The sequence below is a fragment of the Chelonia mydas genome, chromosome 15 (genome assembly GCF_015237465.2).
Source record: "Chelonia mydas isolate rCheMyd1 chromosome 15, rCheMyd1.pri.v2, whole genome shotgun sequence".
In the NCBI taxonomy this organism is placed as follows: domain Eukaryota; kingdom Metazoa; phylum Chordata; order Testudines; family Cheloniidae; genus Chelonia; species Chelonia mydas.
The window spans coordinates 8,603,373-8,620,245 of record NC_057856.1 but is presented as its reverse complement, the minus strand read 5'-3'; the positions used below and the strand labels follow the sequence as shown (position 1 = coordinate 8,620,245).

Here is a 16,873-nt window from a genome sequence, read left to right as displayed (position 1 = left end):
GTGTTTGGAAGAATAGATCCAACTTTTACTTAAATCTGAAAATTATTTGGTGGTATTACAGTTGATGCAGTTCTGTAAGGGGCCTCAGAACAGTCTGAACACGTAGAAGGTGAGCTTCATTGTCTAAACAGAATATGTTAAGGATGTAACCTAGTGAGGAGGGCTTTAAACTAGGTTCACCAGGGGAAGGAGACCAAAGCTCTGAGGTAAGTGGGGAAGTGGGACACCGGGAGGAAGCACAAGCAGGAGGGCGCAAGAGGGGAGGGCTCCTGCCTCATACTGAGAAAGCGGGACGATCAGCGAGTTACCTTAAGTGCCTATACACAAATGCAAGAAGCCTGGGAAACAAGCAGGGAGAACTGGAAGTCCTGGCACAGTCAAGGAATTATGGTGTGACTGGAATAACAGAGACTTGGTGGGATAACTCACATGACTGGAGTACTGTCATGGATGGATATAAGCTGTTCAGGAAGGACAGGAAGGGCAGAAAAGGTGGGGGAGTTGCACTGTATGTAAGGGTATATCTACACTACGAAATTACTCCGATTTTACAGAAGTCAATTTTTGGGAACAGATTGTACAAAGTCGAGTGCATGCGTCCATACTAAGCACATTAATTCAGCTTTGTGCATCCACGGTACTGTGGCAAGTGTCGACATTCCGAGTGGTGCACTGTGGGTAGCTATCCCGCAGTCCCCGCTGCCCATTGGAATTCTGGGCTGAGCTCCCAATGCCTGATGGAGCCAAAAATTTGTCGCGGGTGATTATGGGTAAATGTCGTCAGTCAACCCTCCCTCCATGTCTGCCGTTGCTTTCGATCATTTCGCACCCTTTTCCTTGGATTGCCCAAGCAGACGCCATAACACGGCAAGCATGGAGCCCGTTCAGTTCACCGCAGCAGTTATGACGATTGTAAACACCTCACGCATTATCGTGCAGTTTATGCAGAACCAGAACCTGAAAAACCAGGTGAGGAGGCGACAGCAGCATGGTGACGAGAGCGATGAAGACATGGACGCAGATTTCTCTCAAACCGCGGTCCCCGGCAATTTGGAGATCATGGTGTTAATGGGGCAGGCTCATTCCGTGGAATACCGATTCTGGGCCCGGGAAACAAGCACAGACTGGGGGGACCGCATAGTGTTGCAGGTTTGGGATGATTCCCAGTGGCTCCGAAACTTTCGCATGCGTAAGGGCAGTTTCATGGAACTTAGTGACTTGCTTTCCCCTGCCCTGAAGCACAAGAATACCAAGATGAGAGCAGCCCTCACAGTTCAAAAGCGAGTGGCAATAGCCCTGTGGAAGTTACCAGTCAGTCGGTAATCAATTTGGAGTAGGCAACTCTACTGTGGGGGTTGCTGTGATGCAAATAGCCAACGCAATCATTGAGCTGCTGCTATCAAAGGTAGTGACTCTGTAGATGTCTTTGTTGCAATGGGATTCCCTAACTGTGGTGGGGCTATAGACGGAGCGCATATCCCTATCTTGGCACCGGAGCAGAAGGGCAGCCAGTACATAAACCGTAAGGGGTACTTCTCAATGGTGCTGCAAGCACTGGTGGATCACAAGGGATGTTTCACCAACATCAACGTGGGATGGCCGGGAAAGGTTCATGATGCTTGCATCTTCAGGAACTCTGGTCTGTTTAAATGGCTGCAGGAAGGGATTTACTTCCCAGACCAGAAAATTACTGTTGGGGATGTTGAAATGCCTATAGTTATCCTTGGGGACCCAGCCTACCCCTTAATGCCCTGGCTTATGAAGCCATACACAGGCACCCTGGACAGTAGTAAGGAGCTGTTCAACTATAGGCTGAGCAAGTGCAGAATGGTGGTAGAGTGTGCATTTGGACGTTTAAAGGGTCACTGGCGCAGTTTACTGACTCGCTCCGACCTCGGTGAAACCAATATTCCCATTGTTCTTGCTGCTTGCTGTGTGCTCCACAATCTCTGTGAGAGTAAGGGGGAGAAGTTTATGGCGAAGTGGGAGGTTGAGGCAAATCACCTGGCCACTGAATACATGCAGCCAGACACCAGGGTGATTAGAAGAACACAGCAGGAAGTGCTGCGCATCAGAGAAGCTTTGAAAACCAGTTTCATGACTGGCCAGGGTACCGTGAGACACTTCTGTTGGTTTCTCCTTGATGAAAACCTGCCCCCTTGGTTGACTCTAATTCCCTGTAAGCAACCCACCCTCCCCGCTTCTATCACAGCTTGCTTGCAAAGGAAATAAAGTCACTATCGTTTAAAAACCACGTATTCTTTATTAATTGATTATAAAAATAGAGAGAGAACTCACAAAGTAGACCAGGTGGGGTGTGGGAGGAGGAAAGGAAAAGGCCACTTCAAAACTTGTTGAATGACAGCCTTCTGTTGCTTGGGCTGTCCACTGGGGTGGAGTGGTTGGGTGCTCAGAGCCTCCTCTCCCTTCCCGCCCCCGCCCACGTTCTTGGGCGTCTGGGTGAGGAGGCTATGGAACTTGGGGAGGAGGGAGGGCGGTTAAACAGGGGCTGCAGCTGCAGTCTGTAATCCTGCTGCCGTTCCTGAACCTCCACCAGATGCTGGAGCATGTCCGTTTGATCCCACAGTAGCCCCAGCGTTGCATCCTGCCTTCTCTGATCTTCCTGCTGCCACCTCTCATCTCGATCATCCCTCCTGTTCTCACGTTCATTGGCCGCTTTCCTATACTGTGCTACTGTGTCCTTCCACACGTTCTGCTGAGCTCTGTTAGTGCCGGACGACTGCATGAGTTCAGAGAACATTTCATCGCACGTGCATTTTTTTTCACCGCCTTATCTGAAATAGCCTTTGGGACGGAGGAGGAAGGCTTGAAACATTTGCAGCTGCGGGAGGAAAAAAAGGGAGTGAAGTATTTAAAAAGATATATTTCGCAGAACAACGGCTATACTCTTTCACGGTGAACAACACTATTCACATTACATAGCAAGTGTGATTTCAGTACAAGGTCGCATTTTGCATCTTATATTGAGTGCCTGCGGCTTTGGTGTTAGAGATCACACACGCAGTGCTGGGCAACAGAATTCAGCTTGCAGGAGGCCATGGTAAGCCATGGTCTTTTGGCTTCTGCAACCTTCATAACAGCAGCGCCCTCCTTTCCCATACAAGCAAAGCCCGTTGAGTTGGCCATTTAGTGCTGCGGTTTTTGTGTTAACATGCAGCAGCAGAAACCAAACTAACCCCCCCAACCATCCAGTTCTCTGTGATGATCGCTTTACCCCCTGCTAGCCAAACGCGAACAGCTCAATGCCAATGGCCCCCCACCACCACTTCGCTAACTGCGGGGAGTTAGTCTTTTCAACCACAGGCAAACAGCCCAGTAGGAACGGCCACCTCTGAATGTCCTTTAATTAAATTCCCCTATTTCAACCAGGTTACCATGAACGATATCACTCTCTGAGGATAACGCAGAGAGATAAAGAACGGATGTTGCTTGAATGCCAGCAAACACCGGGACCATACGCTGCCAGGCTTTGTCATGCAATGATACCAGATTACTTGCTACTAGCGTGGCGTGGTAAAGTGTCCTACCATGGAGGACAGAATAAGGCTGCTCTCCCCAGAAACCTTCTGCAAAGGCTTTTAGAGTACCTCCAGGAGAGCTTCATGGAGTTGTCCCTGGAGCATTTCCGCTCCATCCCCAGACACGTTAACAGACTTTTCCAGTAGCTGTACTGGCCACAAATGCATCCCAAGTCCTCAGGGCAAATGAATCATTAAAAAATGCTTGCTTTTAAAACATGTATTATATTTTAAAAAGTACACTCACCAGAGGTCCCTTCTCCAGCTTGGTTGGGTTGGGAGGGTGTTTCAGTCAGGGTGATAAAAAATCCTGGCTGTCGGGGAGAACGGTGTGCTGCGTGCTCTCCCCAAGCTCGTCGTGCTCCTCCTCTTCCCCGTCCGCAAAATCCTCAGGCATGGTGGAAAGTAACCCATCATCGGAGTCCACAGATAGGGGTGGGGTAGTGGTGGCAGCCCCCACCCCCCCCCCGAATTACATGCAGCTTAGCATAGAAGTGGCATATCTGGGGCTTTGTCCTGGAGCATCCGTGTGATTCTTTGGTTTTCTGGTACGCTTGTCTGAGGCTCCTTAAGTTTCACGCGGCACTGTGTTGCGTCCCTGCTGTAGCCTCTGTCCTTCATGGCCTTGGAGATTTTTTGAAATGTTTTGGCATTTCGTCTTTTAGAACGTAGTTCTGATAGCACAGATTTGTCTCCCCATACAGCGATCAGATCCAGTACCACCCATTCAGTCCATACTGGAGCTCTTTTTCGATTCTGGAACTGCACGTTCACCTGTGCTGATGAGCTCACCTGGCCAAACAGGAAATGAGTCAAAAGTTCCCAGGGCTTTTCCTGTACACCTGGCCAGTACATCCAAGTTCAGAGCGCTGTCCAGAGCGGTCACAATGGTGCACTGTGGGATAGCTCCTGGAGGCCAATACCATCGAATTGCGTCCACACTAACCCTAATTCAAAACGGCGATGTTGATTTCAGTACTAATCCCCTCGGGGAGGAGTACAGAAATCGATGTTAAGAGCCCTTTATGTTGACAAAAATGGCTTCGTTGTGTGAACGGGTGCAGGGTTAATTTGATTTAACGCTGCTAAAATCAACATAAACTCATAGCGTAGACCAGGCCTAAGAGAGCAGTATGACTGCTCAGAGCTCCGGTATGAAACTGCAGAAAAACCTGAGTCTCTGGATTAAGTTTAGAAGTGTGAGCAACAAGGGTGATGTTGTGGTGGGAGTCTACTATAGACTACCAGACCAGGGGGATGAGGTAGACGAGGCTTTCTTCCGGCAACTAACGGAAGTTACTAGATCACAGGCCCTGATTCTCATGGGAGACTTCAATCGCCCTGATATCTTCTGGGAGAGCAATACAGCGGTGCACAGACAATCCAAGATATTTTTGGAAAGTGTAGGGGACATTTTCCTGGTGCAAGTGCTGGAGGAACCAACTAGGAGCAGAGCTCTTCTTGACATGCTGCTCACAAACCGGGAAGAATTAGTAGGGGAAGCAAAAGTGGATGGGAACCTGGGAGGCAGTCACCATGAGATGGTCGAGTTCAGGATCCTAACACAAGGAAGAAAGGAGAGCGGCAGAATACGGATCCTGGACTTCAGAAAAGCAGCCTGACTCCCTCAGGGAACCGATGGGCAGGATTCCCTGGGAGAACAACATGAGGGGGAAAGGAGTCCTGGAGAGATGGCTGTATTTTAAAGAATCCTTATTGAGGTTACAGGAACAAACCATCCCGATGTGTAGAAAGAATAGTAAATATGGCAGGCGACCAGCTTGGCTTAACAGTGAAATTCTTGCTGATCTTAAACACAAAAAAGAATGGACAAATGACCAGGAATGAGTATAAAAATATTGCTCAGGCATGCAGGCGTTATATCAGGAAGGCCAAATCACACCTGGAGTTGCAGCTAGCAAGAGATGTTAAGAGTAACAAGAAAGGTTTCTTCAGGTATGTTAGCAACAAGAAGAAAGTCAAGGAAAGTGTGGGCCCCTTACTGAATGAGGGAGGCAACCTAGTGACCTAGAATGTGGAAAAAGCTAATGTACTAAATGCTTTTTTTGCCTCTGTCTTCACGAACAAGGTCCGCTCCCAGACTACTGCACTGGGCAGCACAGCATGGGGAGGAGGTGACCAGCCCTCTGTGGAGAAAGAAGTGGTTCGGGACTATTTAGAAAAGCTGGACTAGCACAAGTCCATGGGGCCGGATGCATTGCATCCGAGAGTGCTAAAGGAGTTGGCGGATGTGATTGCAGAGCCATTGGCCATTATCTTTGAAAACTCATGGCGATCGGGGGAGGTCCCAGATGACTGGAAAAAGGCTAATGTAGTGCCCATCTTTAAAAAAGGGAAGGAGGAGGATCCTGGGAACTACAGGCCAGTCAGCCTCACCTCAGTCCCTGGAAAATCATGGAGCAGATCCGCAAGGAATCAATTCTGAAGCACTTAGAGGAGAGGAAAGTGATCAGGAACAGTCAGCATGGATTCACCAAGGGCAAGTCATGCCTGACTAATCTAATTGCCTTCTATGACAAGATAATTGGCTCTGTGGATGACGGGAAAGCAGTGGACGTGTTATTCCTTGACTTTAGCAAAGCTTTTGACACGGTCTCCCACAGTATTCTTGCCAGCAAGTTAAAGAAGTATGGGCTGGATGAATGGACTATAAGGTGGATAGAAAGCTGGCTAGATCGTCGGGCTTAACGGGTAGTGATCAATAGCTCCATGTCTAGTTGGCAGCCGGTATCAAGCGGAGTGCCCCAAGAGTCGGTCCTGGGGCCGGTTTTGTTCAATATCTTCATTAATGATCTGGAGGATGGCGTGGACTGCACCGTCAGCAAGTTTGCAGATGACACTAAACTGGGAGGAGTGGTAGATACGCTGGAGGGTAGGGATAGGATACAGAGGGACCTAGACAAATGAGAGGATTGGGCCAAAAGAACTCTGATGAGGTTCAACAAGGACAAGTGCAGAGTCCTGCACTTAGGACGGAAGAATCCCATGCACCGCTACAGACTAGGGACCGAGTGGCTAGGCAGCAGTTCTGCAGAAAAGGACCTAGGGGTTACAATGGACAAGAAGCTGGATATGAGTCAACAGTGTGCCCTTGTTGCCAAGAAGGCCAGTGGCATTTTGGGATGTATAAGTAGGGGCATTGCCAGCAGATCGAGGGCCGTGATCGTTCCCCTCTATTCGACATTAGCGAGGCCTTATCTGGAGTACTGTGTCCAGTTCTGGGCCCCATGCTACAAGAAGGATGTGGAAAAATTGGAAAGCGTCCAGCGGAGGGCAACAAAAATGATGAGGGGACTGGAACACGTGACTTATGAGGAGAAGCTGAGGGAACTGGGATTATTTAGTCTGCAGAAGAGAAGAATGAGGGGGGATTTGATAGCTGCTTTCAACTACCTGAAGGGGGGTTCCAAAGAGGATGGATCTAGAGTGTTCTCAGTGGTGGCAGATGACAGAACAAGGAGTAATGGTCTCAAGTTGCAGTGGGTGAGGTCTAGGTTGGATATTAGGAAAAACTTTTTCACTATGAGGGTGGTGAAGCACTGGAATGGGTTACCTAGGGAGGTGGTGGAATCTCCTTCCTTTGAGGTTTTTAAGGTCCAGCTTGTCAGAGCCCTGGCTGGGATGATTTAGTTGGGGATTGGCTCTGCTTTGTGTAGGGGGTTGGACTAGATGACCTCCTGAGGTCCCTTCTGTTACACTTCCAACCCTGATATTCTATGATGGAATTTCAGCCTTAACCCTGAATTTCTTGGCTTTTGTGAGGATTTTTTTTTCTTGTTTTTGTCAGGTTTCTAAGGAGATTTGGACAAAAATCAGGAGTAAAGTCATTGTATAAAGGAAGGTTTCATTTTTATGATCACTGTGTCTTTTATAGAAATTGTTCTGGCCATTTTTTAATGCACTGTACTGTATAAAAAATAAATCTGGTGGTGGTCCAAACACAGGAATATTGAGTGTTAGGAACTCCTGCATTCTGATCCTTCCTGTGACACTAACTTCCCCTTTGATCCTGGGCAGATTACTTCACTTGCCTTCTTCTCACTATCTATAAAATGGGGACAATACCTTCATCACAGGGGTGTTACAAAGATTGATTAAATGTTTCTGAAGCACTTTGATTATGAAAATTTATTTTGACTGAATATGGTTCAGCTTTCACTAGAGGGTGCTGTCTAACATAGTTTGCAGTACAGTACATGAGGGTAAGTTTAAAAATTAAATGTAAAGGTCAGATACACTTGTAGGTGTAAAATACAGGGAGATTAGTGGTTCTAGATTTCCCCAAATATTTTACTTTGCACTTGGTAGTCCAAAAATAAGTAGTATTTGGGATTCTTGAATCTGTGCCTCTGCCCCAATGCTTGTGTGTTTATGAAGCAGACTTTGGAATGTCATGCTTTTTCTAAGAAATAGCGTTTTCTTCTCTCTTCACACATTATTAGGATGAGAATAAAATATCTTCCCCAGTATCTTACTATATGTGTTATATTCTCATCTGTTTCCCTTTTTGTAATCTAAATTAGTAACTATAGTACTGGCTGGTCGCAGAGCCCAAGTTCTCATCTTTAGTGAGTTCCAGGGGTTTTGGTTCTGGAGCACAATCTCATATGCCACAGTTGTTTTGTCCTTACTTTCCATCCCATATCTCACCCACGCTTCTTGTCCCTTCCAAACTCTGTGCAGGTCACTTTTTGCTTGTTGCATCAATTTCAGTTTTGTGCTTTGGAGAGAGTGTGGGATTTTGAGGGGGAGAATTTCAAACTAATATGTTTGTTTTTTAAAGTTTTAACAGTTGCGATTTATGTGGTTTGGGTCAGAATTAACTACTAAATGCATTACCAGTAATTCTAAGTGATTTTCACCATATTGCTTGTGAAAGATCAGTTTAATTGTTGCTAGTTTCAGAACTAGGGATGGATGGATTGTTCCTAAGCAGTGATCTCAGCATCCTCCCCAAGAACTATAAATAAGCTAAACAGTGCTGTGCATAGCTTGTATTCACCCGTATTCCAGTTGCTGCCAAGTATACATTACATCATTCAAGACCTCCACAGGGATCGTACACCTGAGAGTCACTAATGGCCACTGCACAGCAATGCTGCTTTACACAAATGAGAGCTTTTTCTCTGACAGAATAAACGAGTAGTAGTCATTTGGTTCATCTTCTTACTGTAGCACCATTGCTTCTGATCTTACTTTAATCTCTGTGTGTGCAATGATTAAATGGTCATGTTTTAAAAATAGGAAAGAACATGAAAATACTGTGGTGGTAAGGAGTAAACATTTACTTCTGATAGGACTGCTATTCCAGAAAATTTGAATTTTAAATGCTAATCTCTGTGTGCTAGACATAGCTCAAATCCCAGCAGGTCCTCGGGAACTTCAAGGGGGAAGATACAATTCTTCCTTTGTGCATGTTTGAGACAACTGACTTTTCCTTTGCTCTTCAAATAATTTGGCAGTTTATAAGGACCTCTTCTGGGAATTGGCTTCCTGACTGTGGGAGTTAGAGCCCAGTTGTGTAGCTTCTACATAGATGGAGTGCCGATAGGATTGGGCCCTAACTCCCAGATGTCCTTGTTCTCTCTTCAGTATGAACCATTCCCTTCTCTTCTGCATAGTGAACTGATATCCATTAATGACTTCACAGCAACAGCCAGTTAGCATTCTGACATTCTAGTTTAATTCCAGCAGTACTCTTCTCAGACACGGTAGTTTGGTGGTAGTATAAAAAATATATCCGCTCTGCTCAGAAAACTGAGCAGGTGAAACCCTCAAACAGAAGACTGACTAACTGAAGGCAGAGACAAATAGCTTCTTCATTGCTGGGCATTAGTGTGCTGATAACTGCTTTTTCTTCTCCCTACAGAGAACTTGGAATATAATTTGGAGCCTAATGAAATCCCTCACCCTGATATCGGCCGCTATTTTTCAGAATTTACAGGCACTCACTACCTGGCAAATGCAGAGCTGGAGATTAGATATCCTGAGGATTTGGAACTTACTTGTGCAACCATCCAAAAGATCTACAGTACAGTCAAGGAATGAGCGTAACTGGATCACAAGGACAGAAGAGAGTTTGTCACAGCTGCTGCTGTATCCTCTTTGTGGACAGTATTATGGAAGCCAATTTTCACAATGATCTTCAGGCTTATGCCCCAGGAATTGCATCGCACTTCGTAACCTGTAAGATCGCATTAGTCCAATACCCACTCAGTTACCATCTGCCAGCACTAGTCAATTAATTTGGGATCCATTGATATTCCAGACAAGGCATACTTTGATTGTCACTTCAAGATAATGAATGAAGTGTATTATCCCCTTGAGTGCTTGCATTTACCACTCGTGTTTATGATCTATTTTTCATATTTAGGATCTGAGCATGTTACGACTCTAGCTGGAGTCTGGAATAATCCCATGTTATGGATAAGGAGATTGATCATACTTGCAGTATTTTTTTTTATATGTATATATTCTGTGTATGTGGTAGTTTTAAGGTCTCTCTGAAGTTCCACAATAGTTTCCTCGATTCTGATTTTCCTCTTACCCTGAAAATGATTGGTGTTGCTAGCATTCCAGTGCTGAAATCACTTGTCAGCCTTGGCAGTGGCACTGCAACTTTCTCGAACAAGAATCATGAGACACCATGTGATGGTGAGTTCAGCAGTAACTTAAATGGACCTCCTCCATGTAATGCTTCCAGCTGTTACAAACACGTCGTTATAGAAAATAAGATCCTGGCAATTTTCTCGCCCCAATAAACTTCTTGTTGGGACCCTGATTCCTACCTGTACTTTTTCTTCCATTATGTCCCCTTCATGGTGTTGAATTTGTGATATGGTCATACATGTATTTTTCTACGTGTCTCCTCTTACCTGGTTGAAACTGTTAAAACTTGTCGTTTGCTAGTAGAACCATCATCTTGGGATGGCAAACTGCTGAAGTCTTTATTTAGTGAGCTGTCGTTATCTATACTGTCAGATTGCGATTGTGCCATGAAAGCCAGTAGACACCAGCATCTGGCAAACAATACATAAAGACCTTATTTCGTATATCATGATGCCTTCTCTCTTTTGATCAAAAGAAAACTGCCCTTTGAAGGGGGTTAAGAGGGTTAACTATTTGTCCAAATTCTGACTTCTGCAAGGGAGGTGTTTCAGAAACTGAGGACACTTGAATTGTAATGGGGCTGCCACTGTAGAGTCTGCAAAGCCTAGAAAAATAGTACATGGTTATTTTCTTTTAGGGTTACATAAGAATTGGATGTGAAGTTGCAAAGTATGTACAAAGATATGGAATATCTATTGTACTTTAGTTTCTAAATTAATAACTCTTGGCAGGCTGCAGTCATTGTTTCTAATTACCGAGTAGTTACATAGTTATAGAGAGAAGACTTAGTTAGAGTAAGATGACACCCTTATTCTTGTAACATTTTAAATATCTCTGTGCACTAACGTGCACCTTTCTTTTTAAGATAATCATTGATTTGCACGCAGTCTTGTGTAAGTAAATAACAAGCAACAGTAAAGTTGTTGTGATCTGCAAGTTCCTCAACACTTTAGAGAGGCAGCAGAAAAAAACCTAATAGTGCTAATAAAAAGGAAAGAATAAAATTACGCTACAATAAATTTTCTGATAATCCCAGCTGAATTGAAGGGGGATTTAGGTACAAAATTGTCCCTGATTTGAGAGCAATGTAACTAAATCCCTGTGCAAACTCTGCAAACTTCAAACTAAACTCCAAATCTCTGTCTCTAAGGGGTTGAAAATGTAATTTTTAGGGCCTATCCTGTAAAATTGCCCATGCTTGGAGGGACTCTGCTAGTTGCGTAAACGAGGGAACACTGCCTTCAGTTTTAATTTCTAGGCTGTTGTGCATCTGACCCTTAAACATCTAGTAGAAAGAGGCAGATGACTAGGAGTCAGGATTTCCAGGTTCCCAGCTCTTCCACTACCCACTGTGTGACCTTGGGCAAGTGACTTCTCTCTGCCTCACTTTATCTGCAGAATGGATGGTCTAATATTTACCTATAGTACCTCCCAAAGGTGTTTTGCAAATGTTTGGAAGGCTGAAATCCTCTGCTGAAAGGTGCTTTATAAATGCAAACTCTTATTCTGCTATTGAATATCAATGGTACACGTGCAATTAAACTCCTACACAAGCTCTGGTCACATAGGAGTTTATTTCAGCAGCGTGTTTGTGTGACTTGGTTTTCTTTTGCCTTCAAAGGTAACATTAAAATAAAATTTTAACCTCAAGTTATAACTGTAAATATGTATTGAGACACATTTTAAATATATGCTATAATTTAGTGATATGAAATGAGCTCTAAAGTAGCCCATATAGCCTGTTTGTGTACATTTTTATTTGGGCACTTATATATTTTTTTAGAAAGTGGATTTTGGACCTGATAAAACTTAGCAACTGTTCTTGACCTTTTTCACAAATTTTTGACATCGTCCCTTGTCACACTTACTGTATCAGTTTGTGAGGTGGAACCATTGCAATGTTCTGTTGGATACAAGTTTTAAAAGTGAGTCGTGTATAGCTACTTTTCAAACAATTGTTCCAGTGTTAGCTTGTGTCTATATTATAGACTAGGTTGATCTTGTCTAAAGAACGGGCACAAGGTCTGCAGAATTTTATGGACAAATTACTTGTGAATCATAGGATCTGTAGAACATTTCTGCATGTCCATGAACTAAAAATAGCAGAAAGATTTCTGTGCAGTTAGAAGTGAAAACCTTTGTATGGGAAAGTTTAGCCCAGATTGTGGTTCTGCTCTGCCGTATGATTCTGTAAAAATGGCATCATGTGACTATATGTATGTTCAGTTTTCTTTTCATATTGACTAAGTTTAGGAGTAAAAAGATTAACTTTCTAACTACCAGTCTACATACCCAGTTGGGGATCTGAGTCAAGTTTGGGTTCTTCTTTTAGATATCACTAGTAAAAAAGGCTCTGTAGGGAAAATTACATCCTCAGTGACACTCATGTGATCCCATTGCTTTCCATGGGGTTGCAGAAATGTAAGTGATTGGAACTTAGTAAACAATTCTGTTGCACAAGAATGAATTGCTCATTTTTAGCTTCATTGATTCTGTGCAGCTAACTGGAGTAAAAAATAGCGTGAGCTTAGTTTAATCACTAAAGTGGTCAGAGCTCATTTGTGTATATGCACAGATCTGGTAAGTCAGTTGCCATTTTCACAGTGACTTCTTGGAGTAGAACTGTATTTCACTCAGAGTATATCTTTAGTAGATGATGATTCCAAAACATGAAAGATCAGGGCCTGGAGGAAAAGACCATTGACAGGATTATAGATGTATATAGGGTCAGACTTGCTTAACTTGACAAATCACTTCACCTAGATCATTTTATTCTGAGTAAATTACATCCAAAGCCAAATTCTTGAGTTATCACTTGATACTCCACAAAAATCTACCTTTAGAACAATAGTCAAAACACGTTTCTAATTTGGGAGAAGCCTTCCAGGATATAAAACAGCTCTGAGAGTTGTATCTTGTCCTATGAAGTGTTCCGTATGTCATCTGTAGTAATTATGTACATATTAAAGGTACAAACAGTTTTTCCTAAAGCAATATTAGAGTTTATGAACTTGCCATTACAAATTGTATTAAACAGTCTCTTGGTTTTGTAGGGTTTTCATTCTTGTAATTATGTTCCACTCTGTTAAGCAATTCTACATGTCCACTTTGTTCCTTTTCCCTGTTCATATTTTTAGTAGCCTATATCCCATAGCAAAATATTACTTGTGTATCTCCTATTGCAACTTCTCTCAGTCTTAGTGGGGGGGAAATGAATGTAGCATCTTGGTTATTATTAACACTGCTTGCATACACACCTAAGCAGAGGTTAGATTGATCTTCCAAAACTGTCAAGAAAACTTTCTAGAATGGGCACAATATTCACATGTCCACATTTAACACACTGATGCTGATGTAGGAGAAACAAATATTTTACTGGCCTATGAAAATTAAAATTATTCCAGGTGTGTTTTGTGAGTGCAACTCTTCGAAGCCATGTTAGCTATATCAATTATTGGGCATGAAAAGACACATGGGGTTAATCTGACTTCTAGGGAACATCTGTCCAACTTTATGGATCTTGTGCAAGGATAACTCTGGCATCAGCAGCCCCAAACCTCCTCCACTGGTGTGTGCATTTTGTAGAATCTTTTCTAGGCTGCACTCTTTTTGTTTCAGAAGGACATTGATTCTGGAACTTCTGATTCTCTTGAGCTCTTCTTTTTGACTGACTTCAGCCAGTATATACAGACAAAATAATATCTAAGCTGGTCCTTTACCAGGCCTGTGACTAGCTTGCTTCTGAAAATGTGGCATGTTTTCCAGAGAAACTGGAAGACTGTCTTGTGTCATCCAACTTTGCTCCATCTCATTTTCTCCAAGTAAAATGGATTTCTGTACCTGTCCAGTCTAGTAACAAATTCTTGTTCCCCGTGGTAAATATATACTCTACCTTTTTAAAAAAAAAAAAATGCACTTCCTGCTGCAGCTAATACTGTCCTACTCCTTTTCACCCTCTGTCTCATGGATATTAGAAGGAGGCGTCAGTCCGTATTTCAGGAGGATAATAGGGACTGGTGAGGTGTTAATTGCATTAAAAATATCACTTCACAAGGCTTTTGGCAATGGAAGATAACACAATAAAGTATGGAGAGGAGAAAGGAATGGAAGGATAAGGAGAGCTAGGGGGAAGCAATGTATATTAGGTTCATGATTTATTATCTTCAGCTGGTGGGTGATAAATGTGATTGGGTCACCTTCAAGCCATATTGGGTAATCTGTGTGGCAAGTACTGTTCTGCCCAGTTATCAGGTTCACTGTCTTTAGTATGTGACTGCTCAAGTTATGGAAGCTCTGAGCTCCAGGCACAGGTGGAACTGATCATCTGTTTCTACTACTCTTTGGGGTAAGTGTAAAGTCTGTTGTACAAGGTCCTGTTCTTTCCCTTACTCCCAAGACACTTAGAGACCTAACTCTTTGTGAAAATAAAGGGCTTTTGTCTTTTTTCCAACTTTCTCTTGAGAAACTATAAAATGCTTGGTGCTGAATTCTCTGATTTACTCTTGTATTGATTTCTCTGATGGGACAGGGCACTGGACACCTCAGTTTTGGATGCTAGTACTCAAATTGCTATGTAACTTTTACTTCATGGTACATGAGGATGATGGCGAGTGGATCTGAGGGATGTTGAGACTTGCCTGCAATGGCCTTGATTCTTGCCAATGTTTCACTTGTACAACACTGAAACGTAACATTACATATCTCTCTTATAACGGATAAGGAATGTCCAATACCTAATGATTCGCGTGGTTCTCTAGGTGCTCTGGTTTTTCCCAATTTGTATTTCTCCTGAATTTTTTTTTATTCAATGTTTGGACAACTTTTCCCGCCACGTCCTATGGCCCTTATGACTTGGAAAATCCCAATAAAATAAATAATTGATTAAAAATTTGGCTATTTGTTTTTCTTCTAAAGCAGACCACCTACCATGTTACAAACCAAGAGGCTTGTGGGGTTTTAAAACAGATCACAAAGGGCTGTTAGGAACATTTTTAAGGGTAAAGAATGCTATAGGTATGAAAGCCCTGGGGGCATATCGGAAATAGAAGAAACCATATGGTATGCTTTTTTTTTACATTCTCTGGTATGTCTGATTAGGCATATAAAATAGGTTTTTCTACAATGTGGACCGGAGTTCCATTTTAACATTAAGCTCAGTTTTCTAAAGCATATGCCTTAGACCCTAAAAACAAAGCAGCTTACTAGTGTCCATGGCTGGCCTTAAGTACCAGAAAATCTAGTAACTACACAGGGCTCTCTTGCTTCTAGATTCCTTGTAGAATCCTCAGCAATTTTGTCTTGATGTTGTGTTTTGAGTTCTTTCCTCCCTCACCCAACCTGCTACAACTGTGCACAAAGCCCAGTTCCCTCTTCTAGCACCGGGACTGAAGGCAGGAATGGGAAAGCCAAGCTTCTGGCTATTGCTTATGGCTCTCCAAAACTCTTAACGCCATCCTTGCTGATTTCTCCAATTTGTTGCTTTTAACTTCTTGACTTGGCAACCATACTTTTCTGAAATAGCCCTTACGGAGCTGAACTATGCTAATATTCATTTTTAAAAATCATTTGCATCAGGAGCAAGACACTTAAGCTGGGTAGGGACCATGTACTCTTCTTATTGCTGCTTTTTCCTACAGGTAAGTAGATGGACGATTTGCTTAACAAATGTAAATTAAAATTGTTTGAAAAAAAAATCTCAGGGCAGAGGAGCAAATACATTAGTGGAGATCAGTGAGTGCTTTATGAATAGTTTTGATGCCTTTTTCCATCCCACTCCTTCCCAAACAGAGCTAGTCACAATGATTTGCATTTGTCCCTTTTGGACTGCAAGACTGTAATTCACTGCGTGGTGGAAGTAATGTTCCAGTTGTCCAGAATGTGGCAGCTAGCCTTCCTACTGTGAATAGCTGCCATGGAATGCTTATCTCTTGTGCTCCAGATCCCTCTTCTGGCTCTTAGGGCTTGTCACTTCTATGGAGTTTTGCACTGACATAGCTACAACAGTACAAGTTCCCAATATAGACACCTTGTACTTGGATGAAGTGTTTGCAAGCAGAGTAACTTGTACCAGTACAAGTCCTGCTTTACACTAGTGTAACACATCTAAGGTTGTGGGTTTGTACTGGTGTAAAAATCCCTAATGTAGGCAACCCCCAAATGATATCAGCAATCGTATCTCAATCCGGGACCATCTGCTCTTCTGGTATGACCCAGCTGTAGAATAAACTTCCTAAGGGAGGTCAGATCGATCCTGTATCTGACCACTGTTAGGCACAATGTAATACCCTTCATTTTGGGAGCGCTTTCCCATTGTAACCAGAATAGTGGAGGTCTATTGGTGGCATATCTTTAGAACAGGCTCCTGTGCCAGGGAAGGACAAAGAGCCAGAAGACTCCATGAAATCCACCAAGGAGTACGATTTCCTTCTTTAACAATGTGGCTGCATGGTAGCTGACGGCTGACAGGTTTAGGCTCTTTGATGCATCTCTCGCTGATACATGTCTTGATGGTAACTCACAGAGCCATACCTATGTTGCTTTGTAACTTTAAATGCATTTACACAGGTTGGTGGAATTATCTTATCTACCATGTACAGAAATTCCCCTATCTTCCTTTCAGTCACTTAGCACTGATCATGCTGCCTTTACAAACAATTCTTTGGCCTCTCTTCCTGGCAGCCATTGTGGGTGGACGTGTGGATGCT

General features: G+C 43.3%; 1 protein-coding gene across 4 annotated transcripts in view; it reads left to right on the top strand.

Annotated features, from left to right (window-relative positions):
* Window positions 1-16,873, top strand: part of FBXO21 (F-box protein 21) — a 55,186-nt gene that overhangs the window by 30,189 nt on the left and 8,124 nt on the right. For 2 of the 4 annotated variants that reach the window (XM_043529163.1, XM_037878411.2), the window contains exon 12: window positions 9,430-15,057. The exons of the other annotated variants lie outside the window; for them this stretch is intronic. In XM_043529163.1, coding sequence (XP_043385098.1) covers window positions 9,430-9,608 — 179 coding nt within the window. In that variant the 3' untranslated portion in view covers window positions 9,609-15,057. Of the gene's footprint in view, window positions 1-9,429; window positions 15,058-16,873 lie in introns of those variants that run through there. 4 annotated transcript variants of the gene reach the window in all.